The sequence below is a fragment of the Ascaphus truei genome, chromosome 9, assembly GCF_040206685.1.
Source record: "Ascaphus truei isolate aAscTru1 chromosome 9, aAscTru1.hap1, whole genome shotgun sequence".
Taxonomy (NCBI): Eukaryota; Metazoa; Chordata; class Amphibia; order Anura; family Ascaphidae; genus Ascaphus; species Ascaphus truei.
In genome coordinates this window covers 68,199,787-68,222,098 of record NC_134491.1, presented here as the reverse complement: position 1 = coordinate 68,222,098, position 22,312 = coordinate 68,199,787, and the positions used below count along the sequence as shown (strand labels likewise).

General features: G+C 43.2%; 1 protein-coding gene across 2 annotated transcripts in view; it reads right to left on the bottom strand.

Moving 5' to 3' along the window:
- MAGI3 (membrane associated guanylate kinase, WW and PDZ domain containing 3) overlaps nucleotides 1-22,312 on the bottom strand; it is a 261,214-nt gene that overhangs the window by 71,384 nt on the left and 167,518 nt on the right. For both annotated transcript variants that reach the window (XM_075615295.1, XM_075615296.1), the window contains exons 4-7: nucleotides 17,190-17,402; nucleotides 15,958-16,129; nucleotides 14,832-14,911; nucleotides 8,418-8,475 (exon numbers count right to left, since the gene is read on the bottom strand). In XM_075615295.1, coding sequence (XP_075471410.1) covers nucleotides 8,418-8,475; nucleotides 14,832-14,911; nucleotides 15,958-16,129; nucleotides 17,190-17,402 — 523 coding nt within the window. The remainder of the gene's footprint in view (nucleotides 1-8,417; nucleotides 8,476-14,831; nucleotides 14,912-15,957; nucleotides 16,130-17,189; nucleotides 17,403-22,312) is intronic.

Here is a 22,312-nt window from a genome sequence, read left to right as displayed (position 1 = left end):
AAGCACTATATGAAATAAAGTTATTATCATTATTACTCAAGTGCGTATGCTCTGGCTCTCACAATGTTCTTGTATACAGGTGCATAGGCTCACTCACGGTATTCTGCTGCATGCACAAGCACGGTTAGCTTTGCTGTGCTTAACGCTATCATCCTCCCCAAAGATTAAATTGTCAGCTAGTCTGCATTTATCTTGGTTCTTACGCTGTCATGATTGCAAGCTGCCAACAAAGCTCGGGAGGGGAACAAGGGCTTTGCTAAGCTGTCATACACGCACGTACAGTAACAAGGGCCAGTATTCATTCAGTTAGACAACTATGCTCCCTGCGCATGCAGTCAATGCACCAACCCTCCCGTCTACAAAGAAAACCCCTTCCAAGCTGGAACACAATGCATTTCAGATATTGGTTTGGGAGTCACTCAGGTTCCGAGTCTGGGAATCCCTGGTTTGGGAGTCACTCGGGTTCCGAGTTTGGGAATCCCTGGTTTGGGAGTCACTCGGGTTCCGAGTTTGGGAATCCCTGGTTTGGGAGTCACTCGGGTTCCGAGTTTGGGAATCCCTGGTTTGGGAGTCACTCGGGTTCCGAGTCTGGGAATCCCTGGTTTGGGAGTCACTCGGGTTCCGAGTTTGGGAATCCCTGGTTTGGGAGTCACTCGGGTTCCGAGTTTGGGAATCCCTGGTTTGGGAGTCACTCGGGTTCCGAGTCTGGGAATCCCTGGTTTGGGAGTCACTCGGGTTCCGAGTCTGGGAATCCCTGGTTTGGGAGTCACTCGGGTTCCGAGTCTGGGAATCCCTGGTTTGGGAGTCACTCGGGTTCCGAGTCTGGGAATCCCTGGTTTGGGAGTCACTCGGGTTCCGAGTTTGGGAATCCCTGGTTTGGGAGTCACTCGGGTTCCGAGTTTGGGAATCCCTGGTTTGGGAGTCACTCGGGTTCCGAGTTTGGGAATCCCTGGTTTGGGAGTCACTCGGGTTCCGAGTTTGGGAATCCCTGGTTTGGGAGTCACTCAGGTTCCGAGTTTGGGAATCCCTGGTTTGGGAGTCACTCAGGTTCCGAGTTTGGGAATCCCTGGTTTGGGAGTCACTCAGGTTCCGAGTTTGGGAATCCCTGGTTTGGGAGTCACTCAGGTTCCGAGTTTGGGAATCCCTGGTTTGGGAGTCACTCAGGTTCCGAGTTTGGGAATCCCTGGTTTGGGAGTCACTCAGGTTCCGAGTTTGGGAATCCCTGGTTTGGGAGTCACTCAGGTTCCGAGTTTGGGAATCCCTGGTTTGGGAGTCACTCAGGTTCCGAGTTTCAGACTTCAGTGCCGTCTCACTAATACCAAAATCAGTAATTCTCCAAAAAATGGCACTTTTATGTTCAGTACCTGCAAATCTCAAAGTTTATTAACATGTTCTCACCATATTGAATGGAGGATGGAGGAGAATAGACAAAAGATGGAAGTGCCTCTCAACATCCGTTCAATGGTAACATTGCCTTGATTCACAGGCCTTCAGATTAGCTCCACTGTTCAGCCTGTGTAAGCCATAGAGGACTAGCTGCATTAACCCTTCTACTGTCAGATGGCATTAAACTGAAGTAGAATAGGAAACCTCTCGCACTACCCAACAGAGTGAAGTTTTACATTGTTCCAGGCGAGCAGTAAGTGGGATTTTCTGTTAATGTACTTTGAGAGTACATTAGCATTCGTTTTACCTTAGGCTTTGTCTTTATTGTCGTGCTCTGAAATTAAGAGACAGTTGTGGCATATATAAAGGTCGCAGGCTGTTCACTTTATAAAGTCAGGTTTAGCTGTGTCCTTTGGGGGGAAGAAAAACTGAAATACGAGCCTCTGAGTCAAAATGAATACATGTGTATGTGTGTATATACATACACACACACACACACACACACACACACACACACACACACACACACATATGTTTTACACACACACACATATATGTATTACACACACACACACACACACATATATGTATTACACACACACACACACACACACACACATTTATATATATATATTCTATGTATTTATTATAGTGTGTGTGTGTGTGTACATATATATATATATTACACACACACACACACACACATATATACACACACACAAACACACCTGACGAAGTCGCCGCAGTGTGACGAAACGCGTAGAGCTGTGACGTCATCGCGTTCGTGTTGGTGTATTTGGAGTCCCTGGCTTCCCTGCGCTCCGGCTGGCAGTAATTTTAAGTGCTAGCAACCATTGTATGAGGGAGCAAAGGACGTGCAGGCATTGGATGCCTTTTTATCTTGCTGCCAATTTGGGATAGGAGTTCATGGTGAACCTGGGCTGTTTACATCCACTCTGCAAACCTGGGACTCACCCTACCACCGCAGATGACCACAATAGAGATTTCTCTCCCACGAATGGTTCTGCTTAAAATCCTGTAAGTGCACATTCTTATGGGTTGCTGATTTTTTAAATAAATGTACCTTATTTTTTACTCAGTTACATGCTATGGAGCTTGTGCTTTTGTTTGTTTTTTTGTTAAAATATATAAATATAGTCCAGTGGGACCTTTCTCAAGGTGGGGCATATATATATATATATATATATATACAGTGTTCGACAAACCTATACATTTGCATATATATATTACACACATACACACACACACACACACACACACACACACACACACACACACACACACACACACACACACACACACACACACACACACACACACTTCGCCTCGGGCCTTCAACTCTTCCAGCCAGGGCATTATTGGCCAGTAATGCCCTGTTCTTTGGGGATTATTACTTAATTATTATTATTTATCATCCCTACACCTGCAGTATTACGTAGTCCGTAAATATCGCATTATAACTACAGTTGCAGTAATTCCTGAGTTAGAACTATACAAGTAGTTTATGAATTTGTTGACAGCGCTTTTTATATGTACACATGGGCGTCCGCAGAGGGGGGGGGGAGGGGGGGCGCTTGCCCCCCCTTGGATCCTCGCATTAACGTAATAAAATATGCTGGGCCGCGGCCCGGGATTGGATGGGAGGCCGGGGGCGGGGACTGCAGCAGTCACGCAGGGGTGGGGGCTGCCACGCTCTCCCGCGCTTTAACTCCCCATCCTGCACCACGGCACCTCGAACCATCTGCAGTTCCAGCCTCACCGTCCCTCACCGTCCGTCTGCTGAACCCGTGGCCGCCGCCCGCCGGCCGGAGGTAGGCAGCTGCATACGGGAGAGACCCGTGGGACCAGGGAGAGATGGAGATGCGGGGGGAGAGAGGGAGATTGGGGGGGCAAAGGAGATTGGGGGGGGGCAAAGGAGATTGGGGGGGGCAAAGGAGATTGGGGGGGGCGTGGGAGATTGGGGGGGGGGAGGTTGGGGGGGCAGGGGTGGGGGCCGCCACGTGCCCTCCCGCGCTTTAACTCCCCATCCGGCACCCAGACTCTCCCTCTGGCCCTCCCTCCTGCACCCCTAATCAATCTCACCGTGAGATGGGAGATGCAGGGGGGGAGAGATGGGAGATGCAGAGGGGGGGGGGGGGAGAGAGATGGGAGATGCAGGGGGGGGGAGAGATGGGAGATGCAGGGGGGGGGGGAGAGATGGGAGATGCAGAGGGGGGAGAGATGGGAAATGCAGAGGGGGGAGAGATGGGAGATGCAGAGGGGGGGGGAGAGAGATGGGAGATGCAGGGGGGGAGAGAGATGGGAGATGCAGAGGGGGGAGAGATGGGAGATGCAGAGGGGGGGGGAAAGAGATGGGAGATGCAGAGGGGGGAGAGATGGGAGATGGGGGGGGAAAACCTCCCTTATGCTGGTCAGGCTCGCTCGCCACGGTGTACTCACCACCACTTTTACGCCGGGCACTGGCCGTTAAAATTATGCCCCCCCCCCCCCACCGAAAAAATTTCTGCGGACGCCCATGTATGTACATGGAGCAAAACCCTTCTGCACGGGGCAATCGTTGCTGTATCTAAAGAGTTGAGCCCCTTAAGAGAATTCCACCTCCAAGGACTGAAATCAAGGAGAAATTAGGGTCCTGGACGCAAAAAAGCAATTTAATGGAAAACTCCTGATTTTTGGCGAGGTCCCCCCTCTCGTCCATACCCAGTGAGTTGACCAGTCTGGTTGACCGTTTTATGTTGTGCAGATGTCCTGTATATAGTTACATAGTAGATGAGGTTGAAAAAATACATCCACCATTGACGTCATGGGAACAATAAATTCCTTCCCGATTCCAAATATTGGAACAACATCCTTCCCATGTTTACTTATTTGGAATATCCCTGTATACCTTTTCCTTTCTAGAAAATATGTCCAACTTTTATTGAAGATATTTATTGCATCGGTTATCACAGTCTCCATGGGTAATGAATTCCACATGTTAACTTCCCTTACTGTAAAGAACAATTTCCTTTGTTGCTGGTGAAATCTCCTTTCGTCCAACCTTAAGGGATGGCCCTGTGTCCTTCGTACTGCCCTTGGGATGAATAGTTTGTTTGAAAGCTCCTTGTACTGTCCCCAAATATATTTGTATATAATTATCATATCCGCTCCTAGATGCCTCTTTTCTAATGTAAATAGCCTCTCCTCATAAGTCACATTGTCCATCCCCTTTATTAATGTGGTGGCTCTTCTCTGCACTCTCTCTAGTTCCATAATGTCTTCTCTAAGGAGTGGTGCCAAAAATTGTACTCCCTATTCAAAATGTGGTCTTACTAATGCTTTATAAAGGGGCACATTTTAATCTGGTCTGTAGCTGTGTCATAAACCTAAAAGATAAAATATGTTAAACTGTTGATGCAATGTCTTTATGCATAATGTATAACCCTGTTCACTTAAGGTAACCATGTATTTGTCATAGTAACTCTGTGCCCAGGACATACTTGAAAACGAGAGGTAACTCTCAATGTAGTACTTCCTGGTAAAACATTTGATAAATAACTAATAATTATCTCTACATCCCTTCCATCCATTGCTCATTTAATGCAAGATAAGATCGTGTGCCTTTGCAGCTACAGCATGATTTTAGGCACTATTGAAAACCTGCTGTCTACAAGCACTCCTAAATCCTTCTCCATCAAGGATTCTCCTAATTTATCCCCATTTAATTTGTGAATTGCCTGTTTAATCGTATTTCCCAAATGCATAACCTTACATTTATCTGTATTAAACCTCATTTGCCATTTACCTGCCCAAGTTTCCAGTCTATCAAAGTCCTTTTGGAGAGAAATTACATCCTGCTCTGATTCTACTAATACACAACTTAGTGTCATCAGCAAAGATGGAGACTTTGCTCTCTATGCCAACCTCAAAGTCACTAATAAACAAGTTAAAAAGCAGGGTTCCCAGTACCGATCCTTGAGGTACTCCACTCACAACTTTAGCCCAACCTGAAAAAGTTCCATTAATGACAAACCACTGTTGTCTATCCTTCAACCAGTTTTCAACCCAGGTGCAAATATTTTTACTGAGTCCAATTTGCTTTATTCTGTACACAAAATCCTTGTGTGGAATGGTATCAAAAGCCTTTGCAAATTCTAAGTAGACCACAACAACTGCATTACCCTGGTCTAAATTCCTACTTACCTCCTCAAAGAAACAAATAAGCTTTGTTTGGTATAACCTATCCTTCATAAATCCATGCTGACTATTACTAATAATTTTGGTTTCCATTAGGTATTCCTGAATATTATCCTGTACTAAACATGCAAGTAGATTTCCCACTATTGATGTCAGGTTTACAGGTCTGTAATTCCCTGGTTGTGATCTAGCTCCCTTTTTAATTATAGGCACCAGGTCTGCTTTTCGCCAATCTTGTCGTACTGAGCCTGTGGAAATGGAGTCCTTGAATATTAAATGTAATGGTTTGGCTATTACTGAACTTAGCTCCTTAAAGCTGCAGTTCAGTCAATATCCTGCATGTTTGTTTTTTTTAATAAATCAGTTCTGTAGTAAGAAAAAATACTTTTAGCATTTTCTGTTTTAAAAAAAACAACTTTGAAAGACCAATTTTCTTGTATTCTATTTTAACAGCCATTTGCTAAGGCACTGCCCCTTCATGTCCTGTCACAAGCCCTGGCACACCCCTCTGTCAGCCCTGCCCTCCCTCTAGCACTTGTCAGTGCAGGACTGCTCATGAATATTCATGAGCTTCCACTGCCAGTCAAGCAGATTATAAACAAATCCCAGCTTTTAATATGTCACCAAATTTCGACCTATCAATACATGGAAAACGAATTGAGCTGCAGCTATACAGTTCTTTAGGTAATTAGAGATTGCACACATAAAACTATTGAAGTAAAAAAATAAATGTAAAAAATAAAATAAAAAAAAAGACTGAACTGCAGCTTTAAGAACTCTTGGATGTATTCCATCAGAGCTTAGTGCCTTATTTATTAAAATGTAATCAAGTTGCCTATAAAGTTCTTCCTCCGTTAACCAGTTGTTCGTTAACATAGAGGCTTCCTCCTGCGCTATTACTATTGCAATGGATTCTTCAATGGTAAACACAGAGGCAAATAATTTGTTTCATACCTCTGCTTTTTCCTTATCTCCAATAATTTGCCCGCCCATCTCACACTGTAAGGGTCCTATATTTTCTTTTCTAATTTTTTTTGTTATTAAGGTATTTAAGGAACTTTTTAGGGTTGATCTTTCTATTGCAATCCTTTTGTCAAATCCATTTTTGCAATATTTGTTACATTCCTTATAATTATGATATGATGCCTCCGTCCCTTCTTACTTTAAGAATCTAAATGCCGCTTCTTTTCCATTTCCTCCCCTACCTGTTTATTTAGCCACATTGGTTTAGACCTGTTATGTTTATATTACCCAAGGGTATGCACTGATAAGTGTGCTTTTCTAACAATGTTTTAAAAGACTGCAAATTTATCTTCCATATTTTCGATGCAAAAACATCAGACCTCCTCTGACTACCCACCTTATCAATATGCATATAGCACAAAAAAACACAAACCGTGCCAGATCAAATAATGGAAGTGCGTTCCACATATGGCTGTCACGCTTACAAACGACCATCTGCTATAACGGACAAATCCAGATTTTTGGCATTTCGTTAGACCTGGTCTCTTTTCTCGGGCTCCGTAGATAAAAGCCGATTTCACAGATGCATCACTTAACAGGTGTACACTGAATAATGAACCTCTGCTGGAAATGCAGGGAAAGGATTAATTCCTTCTCGCATTTAAACCCATTTGCCTCTAATGCCAAATAAAAACATTTGTATTTATGCCATGCGCAATGCTGAAGGGGTTAACAGATAATGTCACTGTCACAGGAGCCTGCAGAGCATTGCACTGCATGGGCACCTGGCAGAAAAGCGGTTATCGGGTATCAAAACGGAGCAACGTACAGTAGGCATTACCAGTAGTAAAGGGTTAAGGTTTCTTGGGTAACCCCCCAACCTGGTAGGAAGGAGCAGTGCAAAGGATAGCTATTAACCCATGGGGTGCACCAGGACGTAGTCACTACGTAATAGGCACGGGTCCTCTGGAAGTCCCATGACATAGGTTTTATTGCTGCTTAGATCGCGTCTCCATGGAGTGCAGGACGCGATCTGCCCACCGAGTAAACGGAGGACGACTTCTCTTCCATTTCCTGCAAAATGGCCCCATGCAGTCATGTGCTGACGTGACCCCTCCAGCACTCTAAGGGTTAATATTCGCCACTTCGACATCTTGAACATATGAGGCTCATATTAACCCAGTAGCTTGGTGGTAATGTCAGTTCCTTTGAAGTGGGTGAACCCGGTTTGAGCCTCAGCCTCAGCGCTTCTTGCAACCTTAGGCAAGTCCCTTTACCTCCCAGGCACCAAAATGAGTCTGTAAGTGGTTTAGGGCAGTGACACGTTGTGCCTGGAAAATGTACAGCTCTCTACACATTGTCTGTGGCATATATGAAATAGATTATTACAACAGTAACAGAGAAGCAGTTGTAACATTAAAAAAAAACTCAATATATTATAAGATTAAAAGAGCAAAAAGGGATTGTGAAAAGCCGACAAGATGCTGTCAAAGGACTCTGAAGCTCCCTCCATTTCAGCTCACTTGAAATGTGTTTCAATAGCTATTTTATTTACCCCAAAGCTCAATGCATCAGCAGGTGATAAAAAGACACAATAGCTTTCCTGGGTATTGTGTGAGACAGTTCTGAGAAAGAATCTGAACCCTTTGCTATGCTCCCAAACACATCCCCACTTCCCGTGACAGCCTGATTACGGAGTGCCAAAGTGTAGCTCCCACCTGCAGCAGCCCTGCCACATGGGATTCTTTATCACAATCAGGGCTAAGCTTTAGGTGGGCAGCTGAGTCATTTTTTACCGTAATGAGTTACTCTGTATTGCTCTTTGTAAAGAACAAGACTAAGTGTGATTTGTTACCTCTGCAGGTACTTACTCAACATAATACGTTCCGTACTGAGGGTCTTCTATCTTCTCCCATCCATAGGGAAGCTCTGCAATTAGAAATCAACAAATGGTTAACACCCGTACTCTCAAAAGCAGGGGCCTAGTAATGAAGCGTTAATGCTCATGCTTAGGGACTAGTATCCGCAAGGTCAGCCACAGTCCTGGCCCTCATGATATTCTAGTTCAGCCCTGGTTCTACCACCTCCCACTGACCATGGCAAATGCAGGAGCCATGTAAGGAAGTGCAAGGACTTGCTCTCAAGCTTCCCCTCTACCAGTCTTTAACCACGAATACGACTTCCATTCCATAGACCCCATGGGGAATGGGCATATATAACGCAAAAGCTTATAATATGCCATAAACGTTTCATATGCGGTATGTCGTGTGTGTGTGTATAGCGCGCACAAATAATAGCATTTAGTTAGCAACAGAAGTATCGTCTAGCCATTTTTGATTATTAAAACTCGGCTAACACGGTACTGAGATTATATATATATGTATGTATGTATGTATGTATGTATGTATGTATGTATGTATGTATGTATGTATATATATATATATATACTGTATATACACACAAATGTAGTAAGAGGATTATCACTGTGTGGGGTCCAATCTAGAAGCATGACCGCCCACCCTCCCCCCGCAGCGTTATTTCAGAAGTGCTATCTCCAGAGCTGCAGCATTAAGCATTATCAGCAGCGGCTCCGGTGAGCAAGTCTTGTAACATCTGTGCGCGCACACACACACACACACACACACACACACACACACACACACACACACACACACACACACACACACACACACGAGAAAAAGTTTGTGAACCCCAATGATAATTATGGAAGTTCCATAGTTTATCCATGACAACCCTTTTTGAATCCAAACCAGTCTTTTTTTTAAATATCCAATAGGGTTTACATTAAACAATTCCATGTCTTTTGAAATTAAGAGTCAGGGTATGTGCAAAAGTAAGTGAAACATTGGTTTCATCAGCTAAATTAAAGGGGATAATTAGAATCGGGTGTTTAAATAATTAGGTAGTTCTTCAGGGGTTAGTTTGGGAAGCTCCACCCTATATAAAGATCAGAAACTTTGTTAGTTTGTTTTTTATCATACAGGTGTGTGGAAACAGGCATGCCACAATCAAAAGTAATCTCTGAGGACCTCAGAAAAGCAGTCATTGATGCTCATTATGCTCTCCAAGAACAAACTGGCAATTTATCCAGGAAGTCACAAAGAACCAGAGTAACATCCACTGATCTGTAGGCCACTTTCACCTTGGCTAATGTGAGTGTTCATGGCTTAACTTTCAGAAAAAACTGAACAAGAATGGTGTTCATGGAAGGATTGCAAGGAGGAAACCACTGCTCTCCAAAAAGAATATTGCTGCCAAAGAGCAAATAGATGATCCACAAGACTTCCAGAACAATGTTCTCTGGACAGACGAGTCAAAGGTAGAACCTTTTGGCCTCAATGACAAACGTTATGTTTGGCGAAAACCAAACACTGCGTTTGACCAGAAGAAACTCATCACAACCGCCAGGCATGGTGGTGAGAGCGTGATTATTTAGGGCTGCTTTGTGACCTTGACGGCACCATGAATTCTGCATTGTATCAGAAGATTCTAGAGGAGAATGTCAAGCCATCCATCCGTGAGCTGAACCGAAATTAGGTCATGAGTTGAGACAGTTCTGTAAGTAAGAATAGGCCAAAGTTCCTCAAAGCCGAAGTGAGAGGCTGACCAGCAGTTACAGGAAATGCTTAGTTGAAGTCATTGCTGCTCAAGGGAGTGCCAACAGGTACTGAATCTAAAGGTTCACATACTTTTTCACACATGGATATTGAATGTTAATCATTTGTGGATAAATAAATGTTGAAAAAGTATCATGTTGAGTCATTTGTTTATCGGGTTATCTTTATCATTAGGACAGAGATTAAGATCTAATAAGATTTTATGTTTAAAATATGTGAAAAACCTATGGGGAGGGGGTGGGGAGAGGGTTGACATACAACTTTCTTGCCACTGTGTGTCTATACGTATGTGTGTGTGTATCTATACGTGCGTACATACATAAGTGTGTCTCTATATGTACGTAAGTAAGTACATACATATACGTGTGTGTTTACACGTACGTGTGTGTGTTTATACGGACGGGAAGAAGCCCAGTGGGGCGAAACACGTTGAGTGGGCTAGACCGGGACTGCCTCCTCCTTGATGTGGACTTTACGTCACCATAAGGAACCCACCACTCGCTGATTCAGCATGGACTTACTTTCCAGCAAGTGAGTCTCTTACATGGTCATACAGCGGAGTATAGCTCTTTTCATTCAGCTGCTCTGGCCTTGCCCTACTGGTTTATACAGGACTTTATACTTTTTGTCCTTACAAGGGGACTCATCAGTATTCATAAATTCACCTCTTTGCGGGGTCTGTTTCCTCCAAGATTTTGTTTATTACATGTTCATCATTCAGTCCATAGGACTGTACCTTATTATTAGGTTTACTGGGCAGGCATTGCTTGATACAGCTAACAGAGCTCTGGTTGGTTGCAGTACCTACTGGGGGTTTTGTGGATTATGTGATTGGTATGCTAGGGTACTGTGTTTCACTCGTTCACCTTATCAGACTATTAGTCTTTATGACCAGCCGGTCGTGGTTCCATTGGGTATTTTATCCCCAATGTTTCCTACATTATAGTGATTTTTTTCCTATGCTGTTTATCACAGTACCTTTATTCTCAGTCCTCTGAGTGCTATTTGGGAGGGAGTTTTTCTGGTTCTGGTTCCATGTATTTTATATTGTGTGTATAACTTTAGATGTGTTTGATTAATATTATTTTGTGTTACTTTCAACATATCTATTCATTCTTTTGATATGTTTGAGTGCCTCTATATGGGATTCTTTGTTCTCATTTTCCCAGTAGCTCCGCCAGTCCTGTTTATCTTTTCAGGAATAGTCTGGTCAATGATGTCAGTTATTTAACGGAGTTGATTGCGATATCTTTTCTTTGTGTGTGGAGTATGTGCGTGTTTTTACGTACGTGTGCGTTTTTACGTTTGTGTGTTTTTACGTACATGTGTGCGTGGGTGTGTTTTTACGTGTGGGTGCGTGGGTGTTTTTATACGTACGTGTGCGTGTTTATACATACGTGCGTATAAACACACACACGCACTTTTGTACGTACGCATGTGTGTGTATTATATCTCTACATCTATATATACACACACACAAATATATATGACATTGGTTATAGTGGCACTCCACTGAAGCTGCCCAGGTGCATTTGCATTAACTGGAAAAGAATTAGGAATAAAGGAAAATAGATACATAGATAGAGACGTGGCGATTTAAGAAAGTGAGCATTTTTGTAAATTCATACACGACCCAAATTTTCACAACACGTTATGTATTGATATTCTAACTAGGTAACTTCTGAGACCAGCACAAACATGTGCAATGATAAATGTAAAGCTAGTAGATTGGAGGGCAGGTCTCTCTGTGATCTTATGAGGTGTAAGTGACTCTATAAAGGATAAATAGCTTGTTTGTTGTGCATTAGGCTGCAAGCTAACAAGCAGTTTTCCAAGCGTTAAGATAGACTGCTACTAATTATTAAATACAGCTAAGCGGAGTCTGACACGTATCCTGCTGGCTCAGCTCACTGAGTCATAATGTCCTACATCCCTTTGAAGATTCCTCTACTATTGCCTTAGGTTGCTTTGACTTAACTGTACATGATGTTATTGCGCAGCTGGGCGTGAATGCTAATTTGGGTTTGACTATGGAGTATGGTCCGTACAGCTGTGTTATAACCTCACATTTGCTGCGGTGCTAAAGCCCCCAGTTGCAAAAATATAGCAAATCCTCCATGTTTGCCTGGTTTTATGGTGCCATGTTTACATGGGACAAACGTGAACCAACGCCAGCTAAAGGTTCAATGGGCTAAATCTTGGTGATTGGTGCCTGAAACCTTTCAGTGTCGGCGGGGCTGCGGCATATCGCGATCACACGACCGCTGTTCAGGGCAATCGTGATCGCGGCGTCACGGATGACGAGAACGGAAGAGTCTGTGTGTCGCATAAATGCTACCTCCCCTACAAAAAGAGCAAGTGCCAGACCCCATGACGTGGGGGCCCCCTTGGAGTGTCTGACCCCATGACGTGGGGGCCCCCTTGGAGTGTCCGACCCCATGACGTGGGGGCCCCCTTGGAGTGTCCGACCCCATGACGTGGGGGCCCCCTTGGAGTGTCCGACCCCATGACGTGGGGGCCCCCTTGGAGTGTCCGACCCCATGACGTGGGGGCCCCCTTGGAGTGTCCGACCCCATGACGTGGGGGCCCCCTTGGAGTGTCCGACCCCATGACGTGGGGGCCCCCTTGGAGTGCCAGACCTCATGACGTGGGGGTCCCCTTGGAGTGTCCGACCCCATGATGTGGTGGCCCCCTTGGAGTGTCCGACCCCATGACGTGGGGGCCCCCTTGGAGTGTCCGACCCCATGACGTGGGGGCCCCCTTGGAGTGTCCGACCCCATGACGTGGGGGCCCCCTTGGAGTGCCAGACCTCATGACGTGGGGGCCCCCTTGGAGTGTCCGACCCCATGACGTGGGGGCCCCCTTGGAGTGCCAGACCTCATGACGTGGGGGTCCCCTTGGAGTGTCCGACCCCATGATGTGGTGGCCCCCTTGGAGTGTCCGACCCCATGATGTGGGGGCCCCCTTGGAGTGTCCGACCCCATGACGTGGGGGCCCCCTTGGAGTGTCCGACCCCAAGACGTGGGGGCCCCCATGGAGTGTCCGACCCCATGATGTGACTACTACATTACAGGGCATTCAAAGGGGTTAAGACCAATATTTGGATGAATTCTTTTATTTATTTATGGCAGGCTCTTTGTATTATTATCTTCCTTATTTTGCCCTCATGCTCCCTCCCTTTCAGAAGACAACTAAAAAAGTGGAGGAAAGAGAGATTACTAAAATGCAATAAGACAAACAAAAGACAGAAGATATGGGTTGAAGGAGTAGCTAGTAATGTCCCTGCCTTTGAAGTGGAGGAGTACCCAGTTCCAATCCGAAGTGTCGGTTTACTTGAGAGCAAGTCCCTTTATCTCCCTGTGCCTCAGGCACCAAAATGAGATTGTAAGCTCCACCGGGCAGGGACTCGTGGTTGCTGAAAACCTGTACACATGGTCAGCGATATACAAGCCCAACATTTTTTATTATATGAGAAACTAAAATATTCCCCCACATTTTTATTTACAGTTTACAAAGATTTCCAAGATACCCGTTATAGGAATTTAAAAATGCTTAACGTGCTTCTGATTTATTTTAAGGTGTCAAATCAACAAAAATGATCCCGTTAAACATATAATTGCCATTAGTTCACTTAGTTTTATATTGAAGTGCACGGGGAATATTTGTTCTTGTAAAACATGGATAATGTACACTACGCTCTATATAGACCTATGTAGACCACTTTTATCCCCAAAGAGTTTACACGCTAATTTTAGTGCCTGAGGCAGACCGAGATAAGGTGATGTGTCCAACGTTACAAGGAGGGACCGTGGGATGTTTACCACTAAAATAACCTTTTTCACCTGCGGTTAGGAATAGGGCTCTTTCTAAAGCTCCAGCCCCCACAGAAGCCTATAGGAGTTCAATTAAGGCAATGTTTCTTAATCCTGGAGCACGTCTCTGCCCTTAAGAAAAACTTTATTTTTTATAAATGTAATTAGAATCTTAAATCTCCTGCTTCTAAGGTTACCATGGTAACCTTTAGAACAGGGGGAGTGGGGGGTGGAGAAGGGGGGGAGGGGGGTGGCAACTCCTGACCTCAAGAGCTACCAACATGTAAGGTTTTCCAGGTTTACTAAGTACGCAGTCCCCACACGGGCTCAGAAGCCAACTATACTGCCTGGGACTCGCATTATTTCATTTAATCCCTTGAACACCATGTTCAAGATCCTGAAATGGCTGTGTGTAGAAAATATGTTAAACCCCCAAATGAAACCCCTCACAGCAGCAATCCTGCTTTACGTTTTTACATTTTATATATAGTTTCAGTTTTGAAGCAGGGGGTCTTCGAAGCTGAACGGTGTACAGTACATTTCAGCTCTGGGGACCCCCTGCTTCCCAAGATACTTGCTGTAAGCAGCTCCGGCTGGGCTATGTGGGGCTATCGAAATGGCTCGTTTAAAGCTCCTGTAGTGACGCGTGCCAATAGGAAGCCGTGACATCATCCCTTGTGTCTTCCTATTGGCCCACGTGAGCTGCTACTGGTATAGCCTACGGAAGTTAGTATCTCAGAGAGAAGGGGGTTCCCGGAGATGAAATGAACGCTGGTTCTTTGCTACAAGAAAAGCCTACAATGTTCTGGTGGCATACTTAGGATTCAGTCCTTACCTCCATCGTCACAATCTTCTGGAGCCTTGGCTTTCTTGCACAGCCGGGGGTCTAACCACGTTGTCGTTTTGGTGTTGTGGCTGAAGGAGAAGAATTGCCATGATCACTTAGATATAAAAGAGTACAAATACACGCAGTAGAGCTAGTCTACTATGCTAATTAACAAGTATTAATAAGTCAGGAACACAGTCTAAATAGGAGGTCTTCCAAGACGTACCCCGCAAGTCATAAGGGCCGGTATTTCTGTTCACATTCTGGGGGGTTTAGTGCACGGACACGTGATCGCTACACCAAGCAATCACATGGTTAAGTACTGGAAGACTGGTAGCACTCAGGTGCCGCAGGTCTTCCGGTCAGTGTTCATTTTGAAGAGTTACCTGATAGAAACAGGTCGGCACAACTTCCCCCCTCCAAGTTTTCCCGTTTATTGCATTGTGTCAGCTATTACCATGACAACCTCGGTTGTCTTAACGAGTGCGAATGGCAGCAGCCCTTTTAAACTCCCAGGGAGGCAAATTTTCAGCAACTCCAGATTTAAACTACAGAATGTAAAAAGGGCAGAGTTGCTAAAGACTGCAGCAAAAGGATTTTGTAACAGTAAAAAAGAAAGACTATTTTCTACAGCGACAATTTCCACGATTACGTTCTTGTATAATTATTGAACTACAGATTTTCTAAACCCACAGAATTAATTACTCACGTGTTCTGTGAGTGAGGCGCGGGCTACGCTTTTATTTAAAGCAACAAACCATTCTACTCACCATAAAAAATATATATATTTTGGGAGTTGAAAATGGCTGCGGTCATTAACGCATTAAGACAAAGCTTGCCATGGTAACCGCTGATACCTGAGAGAACTATCAGGTAATGTCTCCATTTTGTATTCTGGTGGTGGGGAAAGGGTGCGGGGTTGAGTTACTGCTTTAACTTGCCATACTGCTTTACAGTGTAACCAAGTGGTTCCCAGCATTTTACATTGCACCCCCCTATGAAAAAAAATCGTTTTGCCTTTGGGACCCCAATTCGGTTTTAGTTGCACACAGCAAGATGACCAAGAACACGACCAACACTCCGACGCATGCATATACCACTGCACCTCATACATTTGAATACTGTTCCGACTTACTCAATAAAGTAAATCATTCCTGCGTCGGTATAGGCCATTTCCCAGTTCTTTGGAAGAGGCTCCAGGTTATCGTTTCGTGTTAAGTAGTTCCTGAAGTCCATGGAGCTGTTGGTCTGATTGTAGCTTGGGACGGTCTTCCCCCATTCTGACGGGTCTGGTCTGTCTTTGTGCTCTGAAACAATCCCAAGGATAGAGGGGGGACCATGACAATTTAAGAATCAAGGTCTACAATACATCACCAGAGATGAACATGCTAACATATGCATCTTTCTTATTATTCCACTTCAGCCATCTCCATCCATGGCTGTGAATAAATAAAGACACATACACACACACAGTGTATGTATACCGGAATCAAGCACGTTAATCTTGACAAAAATTGTTTTATGTTTTACATACATTGTTTTTTCATCAAGTTGAGTGTGCCGTGTTACTCTTTTGTTATACAGACACAGACAGACAGACCGACCGACACACACACACACACACACACACACACACACACACACACACACACACACACACACACGTAAACCCTCTGTGTGTTGAACTGAAGACTACCACCTAAATCCACGTAGACTGAAGAAATATTTGCAGCACTAAGAAATCCGCTCTCGTTACCTTATTGCAGATATCAACATGGAAACGAACTACGTTTCAGGCCGCAACGTCTCTCTCTCTCAAGTTTAGAACATTTATTTTTGCACCGTTTCCATGTTGAGATCTAACAATAAAGTAACAAGGTTTGTCTGTGCATACGCTTTTGAGAACCCCCGATGAAGTACATCAATCATCCACGAAACCCGTTGGGAAGGTCGGCTGTCTAGAGTGCCAAACTGAAGGGTAGGGCAGTCGATAAATCATTAGTAGAATGTCTGGGTAGTGAAAAGCCAGTACCCAATGACATTCTAATAATGATTTATCTGTATTACTTCCAAGAGGTAATTTCAGCAATACTTAGGACAGAAAGACACGGGAGTTCAAATAATGATGTATTTCAGTTCCCATCACCAGAGAATACATCTTATGACGAGTCTCGAAAAACGTATGCACGAGCAAATCTTTTACGATTGATATGTTGATCGATTACAAGGCATCACAACCCATGAATGGTCTTCCTTTTTCGGAGACTAGCACCCTTATATAGAACTAAAAGAAATAGCTCCATGTCATTATCTCCTTCAGATACATATATGGCTGGCCCTTTGCAGTGTGCTATTTGTCTGGCTGACCTCCACTTCCACTGCTGCCGTTGACTGCCTCCCTCTCCTCCTCATCCTCCTCCTCTGGGAGGGAGGAGTCTGTGCGCTGCATCTTGCTGACAGACGTGGTTCTTTTCCTCTGGGTCTCTGCGTCGAAGTCGCTGTCGAACAAAACCTGATCCACTGGGTCAGGCTGGAAGGGGCTCGGCTCGGCTGGAGGCTTCGGGGTGCCGTAGAAATTACCTGCAGAACAAACACAGGTTGTTCCAACGTTGTCAGTCCAAAATAATATACGTATTAATACATAAATACAAAAACCCTTGGCTACTTTTCAAATTGACTTGCAATATGAGTGAAATTTAACATTTGTGATCCCAAGTCTTTTAACAAAGGAGTCAATTGGTTGGATCAAAATTTTGTTTGAGTCTGCTAACCATGTCAAGAAAGTAAACCCCCTTTAAACATCTACACTAAACACACAGTATTTATTCTATGATTCAGTGCAATTAAAAGTGGCAAAAAAAAACAGAAATAACCAAATTGGGTGTGCACAAGTTCCTTTGTGAAAAGTAATAATAATAATAATAATAATAATAATATATATATATACTTCTCTTATTTATGTTAGTCACAGACACTCACCACATTCTACTGTAGAGGGGGAACTTCAGACTACCACATTGTAGAAGTGTGTTTTACACCTATTTGCTAATTGGAGAATAGGAAAGGAGCTCAAAACCTGAAAGGAGTGGATAAACACCTTCAAAACTGTATATATGTATATAGTATGGATAATGTTTCACTGGCATTTTTGTGTGCGTTCTCCTGGATCAACAAGCTGTAAATAGAAATATAGGATAAGTATCTGCCGTCTAACTTTAACATAGGTTGAACTCGATGGACGTGTCTTTTTTCAACTATACAAACTATAACTATGTAATATATGTATACATATATAGATAATTATAATCTTCAGCCATGCTTCATCAAATGCTGGATGAAGGCCTGCCCAAGCACTGTGGTTGCAAGCTTCTTCTCCATGTTGCTCAAACACATTTTCTGAATATATCCTCCCATCTTACTTTTGGTCGTCTTGGTCTTTTCATTACACTTGGAATCCAGTCAAATACCATCTACTGTATGTTCAACGATGGTCATTTCTTCTTGCTATACTGTATATACACGGTCCACTACCATTTTCATTTCTTCACCCAGGTGAGGTCACAGACTTTTGTTTGTTTAAAACCTATTCGTTCTTTTTCCTCTCTCTTCGAGTAATACCCAGCATACATCGCTCCATACTTCGAGTTATCTGAAGCTTCTGAATTATCTTCGCATTTAGGGTCCAAGTTTCACATCGATACATGATAACGGGCAGAAAACCTTGAGGGACAGTGGAAGGTTCCCTTAAAGATTGTCTTGTTTCTTCCACATTCACTCCATCCTCCTATTGATTTCATTCAAAAGGTTCCCATCTATTGTTACTTGCTGGCGAAGGTGGACCGTCTTCGACTTCTTCTAGTTCTATTCCATTTATCTTGATCTTTGCAGAGTTGACACGATTGTTGAACATTACTTTTTGTCTTGCGGAGAATAATAAAAAGAGGAGCACTTTCTTACTCGCTTCAACTAGTTCTTCAATTTGTTGATGGAGATGTCCTGGAATTTTGGCAAAAATATGATTTGCAAGTCATAGGTGGTTCAAGTATTAACCATATAGATTTTTTTTCCTTCCCAATGCAATGTCTTGAACAATTCAAGTGTTGCTGTGAAAAGCTTTGGTGACATGGTGTCTACTGTAATCGTTTGCGGTCTGCGTCTGCTGCAGTCGATTAGCGAGAATCTTCGTATGAATCTTGGAAGTAGATTGATCGGTCTGTAGTTCTTGAGGTCTTTGTCTCCTTTCCTATGGATTTGGATAACTATGTAATTGCCCATTGTTCTGGACTTCATGTTCTTCAAGCAGCATGTAGAGAGGTCTCAAAGGATTCTCTTCTTCTTCCCCAGCTTCTTTCAAGATTTCAGTTGTAATTCCATCTTCCCCAGGAGCCTTCTCATTCTTCATGGATTTTATTGCTTTTGCCACTTATTCTGGAAGGACACATGGTACATCATTGGTGATTTCTTCTCGCTTGTCCTCTGCTGGATTATGCCCTGTGTTATCTGTGTTCTTGTACAATTTCATGTAGAAGTCCTCAACTCTTTGACAAGAGCACAGTCTTTTATTGATGATCCATTGTCTTATTTGAGTGCAATGATTTGATTTTCCCAAGCATAAGTCTCTGCTTCGACTTCTTTCAACTTTTATCTTCTTCACCATATCTGTAACATTCTTACATCTTCAGTTATAGGTTTTCAGATTTTTTTACAGAGCTCTGCATATTCAATTCATGTTCTTGCATTTTAGGATTGCTTAATTTCTTGTTATCTCCTCAGAAATTTTCTTATCCTGTTTTTCGACCATTTATTCCTGCGCTTTCAACTACAATCTTCAGAATTGTTTGTTAAAGTGTCTAGTTGAAATCCGCTGTTATTCTTGAGGTTATTAATATTGATTGTTTTTGTCTTCTATTTAATCAGTTTTCTGTTTTACAACTTTGCGTTCAGATGTAATTTGCAACGAACCGATTGGTGACCCCTCCATGTATCAAAAGTATTAAGGACTCTGCAGTCTTCAATCACGTGTTTGTTAGCTACAATATAGTACATTTCCTTATTGATTCCATTGGGTCCACTCCAAGTCCATTTTCTATTTGGATTAATCTTGAAGAATAAATGAACAATGTAGTATAGAAGTTTTCACATTCTGCAAATACTACCAATCTGTTTCCACGTTCATTCCCGGTACCGTAACCTTGCTTACTAACTGATATGTTTTTCTGCTGGGTACCAACTTTTGCATTGAAATCTCCCATAATGATTTTGAGGTGCAAATATCCTTTGTTAAGTTGATTGATTTCATGGTAAAAGTCACCCACTTCATTGTCTGTGCGACTTGATGTTGGGGTATACACTTGGTTTAGTTGAAGTCTGTTTCTCTGTTAACGGAATAACGATTCTGCTTGCTCGTTCCGATGAGCTTTTGTATTCAACTATGTTGTTTCTTCATCTCTTGTTAATGATGAACTACTCCACCGATGCTTCCATTTTCTGTGCCTATGTAATATAAACAGGTGTCCGCTTTTGAGCTCAATGAGGCTTTCATATTTTCTTCTTACTTCACGAAGGCCAACAATATCCAATTTAATCTTTTCAAGTTTGTATTCCAGTTCTTGTAGCTCTGCTTCACTGGAGAGAGTCTGTCAGCTATAGATAGCAAGATTTATGTTTGAATGATAGCGGTGATTCTTAGCACCCTATCCCTTCATGTCATCTTCCTGAACGCCATCAAGCTCCTGGACAATAGAATCTCTGGAGAATGAGGGCTATTACTTTTTCATGTGTCCCCAATTTGAGGTTGAGGCCTTACTTGCCCTACCTGCCTCATTTGCATACTAGCAAGTAACTTTCCCACTTTAACTGGGTATATTGTTCAAGTTTTTGTAGTATGGTTAAACCTACTAGCACAGGTGCCACTATACATATTATATACATATACACACACCCACACCAATATTATGAGAGACTATGTTACAGGGATGAGCACTTCTGATCCAATACATACAAATCAAATACATATTACTGCATGTATGAAGGCACAGGAGATTCCTCTATCTTTCCTCAACCGAGAAAGTTTGAGATAGGACTGGGATGATAACGATATTAAATAATTTATCACGATAACGATATTTGTAGCGATACATGCCCAGTAATAAAGAAAATATATAAAGTCATCAAAATGTCTGTTAACCCCTTCCTATCCCCCAATGTCTCTTTGGAGACAGGGGTTAAGAGACATTGGGGGGAAGAGGTTTAAGAGACATGGGGAGGGGGAAGAGGGTGTAAGAGAGACACTGGGGGATTACCAGCAGGATTCCTATGAGCTCGTTCACATGCTGTAGCTTTGTCACAGAGCTCCCAATTCCGCTTTCTACCCTCTCTCCCTTGCCGGTTCCGCCCCCACCCCTGCTGGCTCCGCCCCCTCCCTTCTCTGCAGAAGCAGCCAGAAGGGAGGGTAGAGGCTGGAAGCCCGGTAAATGCTACAGCTTTAAGCAGAGGCCGGCGGCCGGCAGACAGTAATACCGCTGGAATAAACAATGGTAAGTACAGAGTTAACGCCCATTTTTATTATCGCGGTATTACAATCATAACGGTATATTGCCGAATCCTAGTTTGAGATGGTGGGAAAGTCACTTGAATCTCATGAAGGGCACAGCCCTACAGATTAAAACCTGGAACATCCTCATTACCGATGCCAGCCTGGAAAGTTGGGATGCCCTACTAAGAAGGGTCTTTTCCCAAGGGAAATGGTCTGCAGTAGAAGTAGAAAGATTGAAAAAAATAAAATAAAATATATATATATATATATATATATATATATATATATATATATATATATATATATATATATATATATATATATATATATATATATATACATACATATATATATACTTGTAGAGGTATCAGTACCATGTTAGCCGAGCTTCAATAATCAAAAAATAAATAGATTTATTTATTTACCGTTCTATGGCTAACGAAATGCTTTTATTCGTGCGAGCTTTCGAGATACACTGATCTCTTCTTCCGGCGATGTTACAATGAATAAGCAAAAGGTAAACTTAAAAACAGTGTCTCTTGGAATGTTATCTGTGCTGTTCCTTCCCCCGGTGTGGATGTGTTTTATGGCTAGAGGTGTCAAAAGGTTACTGTGAAAGCAAGTGAAGAAAGAGTGTGTATGTGTATCAGTGTGAATAAAAATGAATGGAGAGCCCACAGTATATACAGTGCTTTACACAAGGTGTGTGTGGAGTGTGAGTGGATATAAATGGTGTGGGTGGGTGTGGAAATGTGAGAGTTTGTAGCACAACTAAAAGTGTGTGTGAATACTAAGTGGTCCCTATTGGTGTATAGGGATGGAAGAACAAGGAGTATTAGTATGTGTGAGAGACAGCTGTGTGTGCATACGCTTGCGCACAGCTCCGGTACAGGTAGGGAGCCGGTACTGCTGTTCAGGACGTGCTGACAGGCGCATGTGTGAGCTGCTGTTTGCT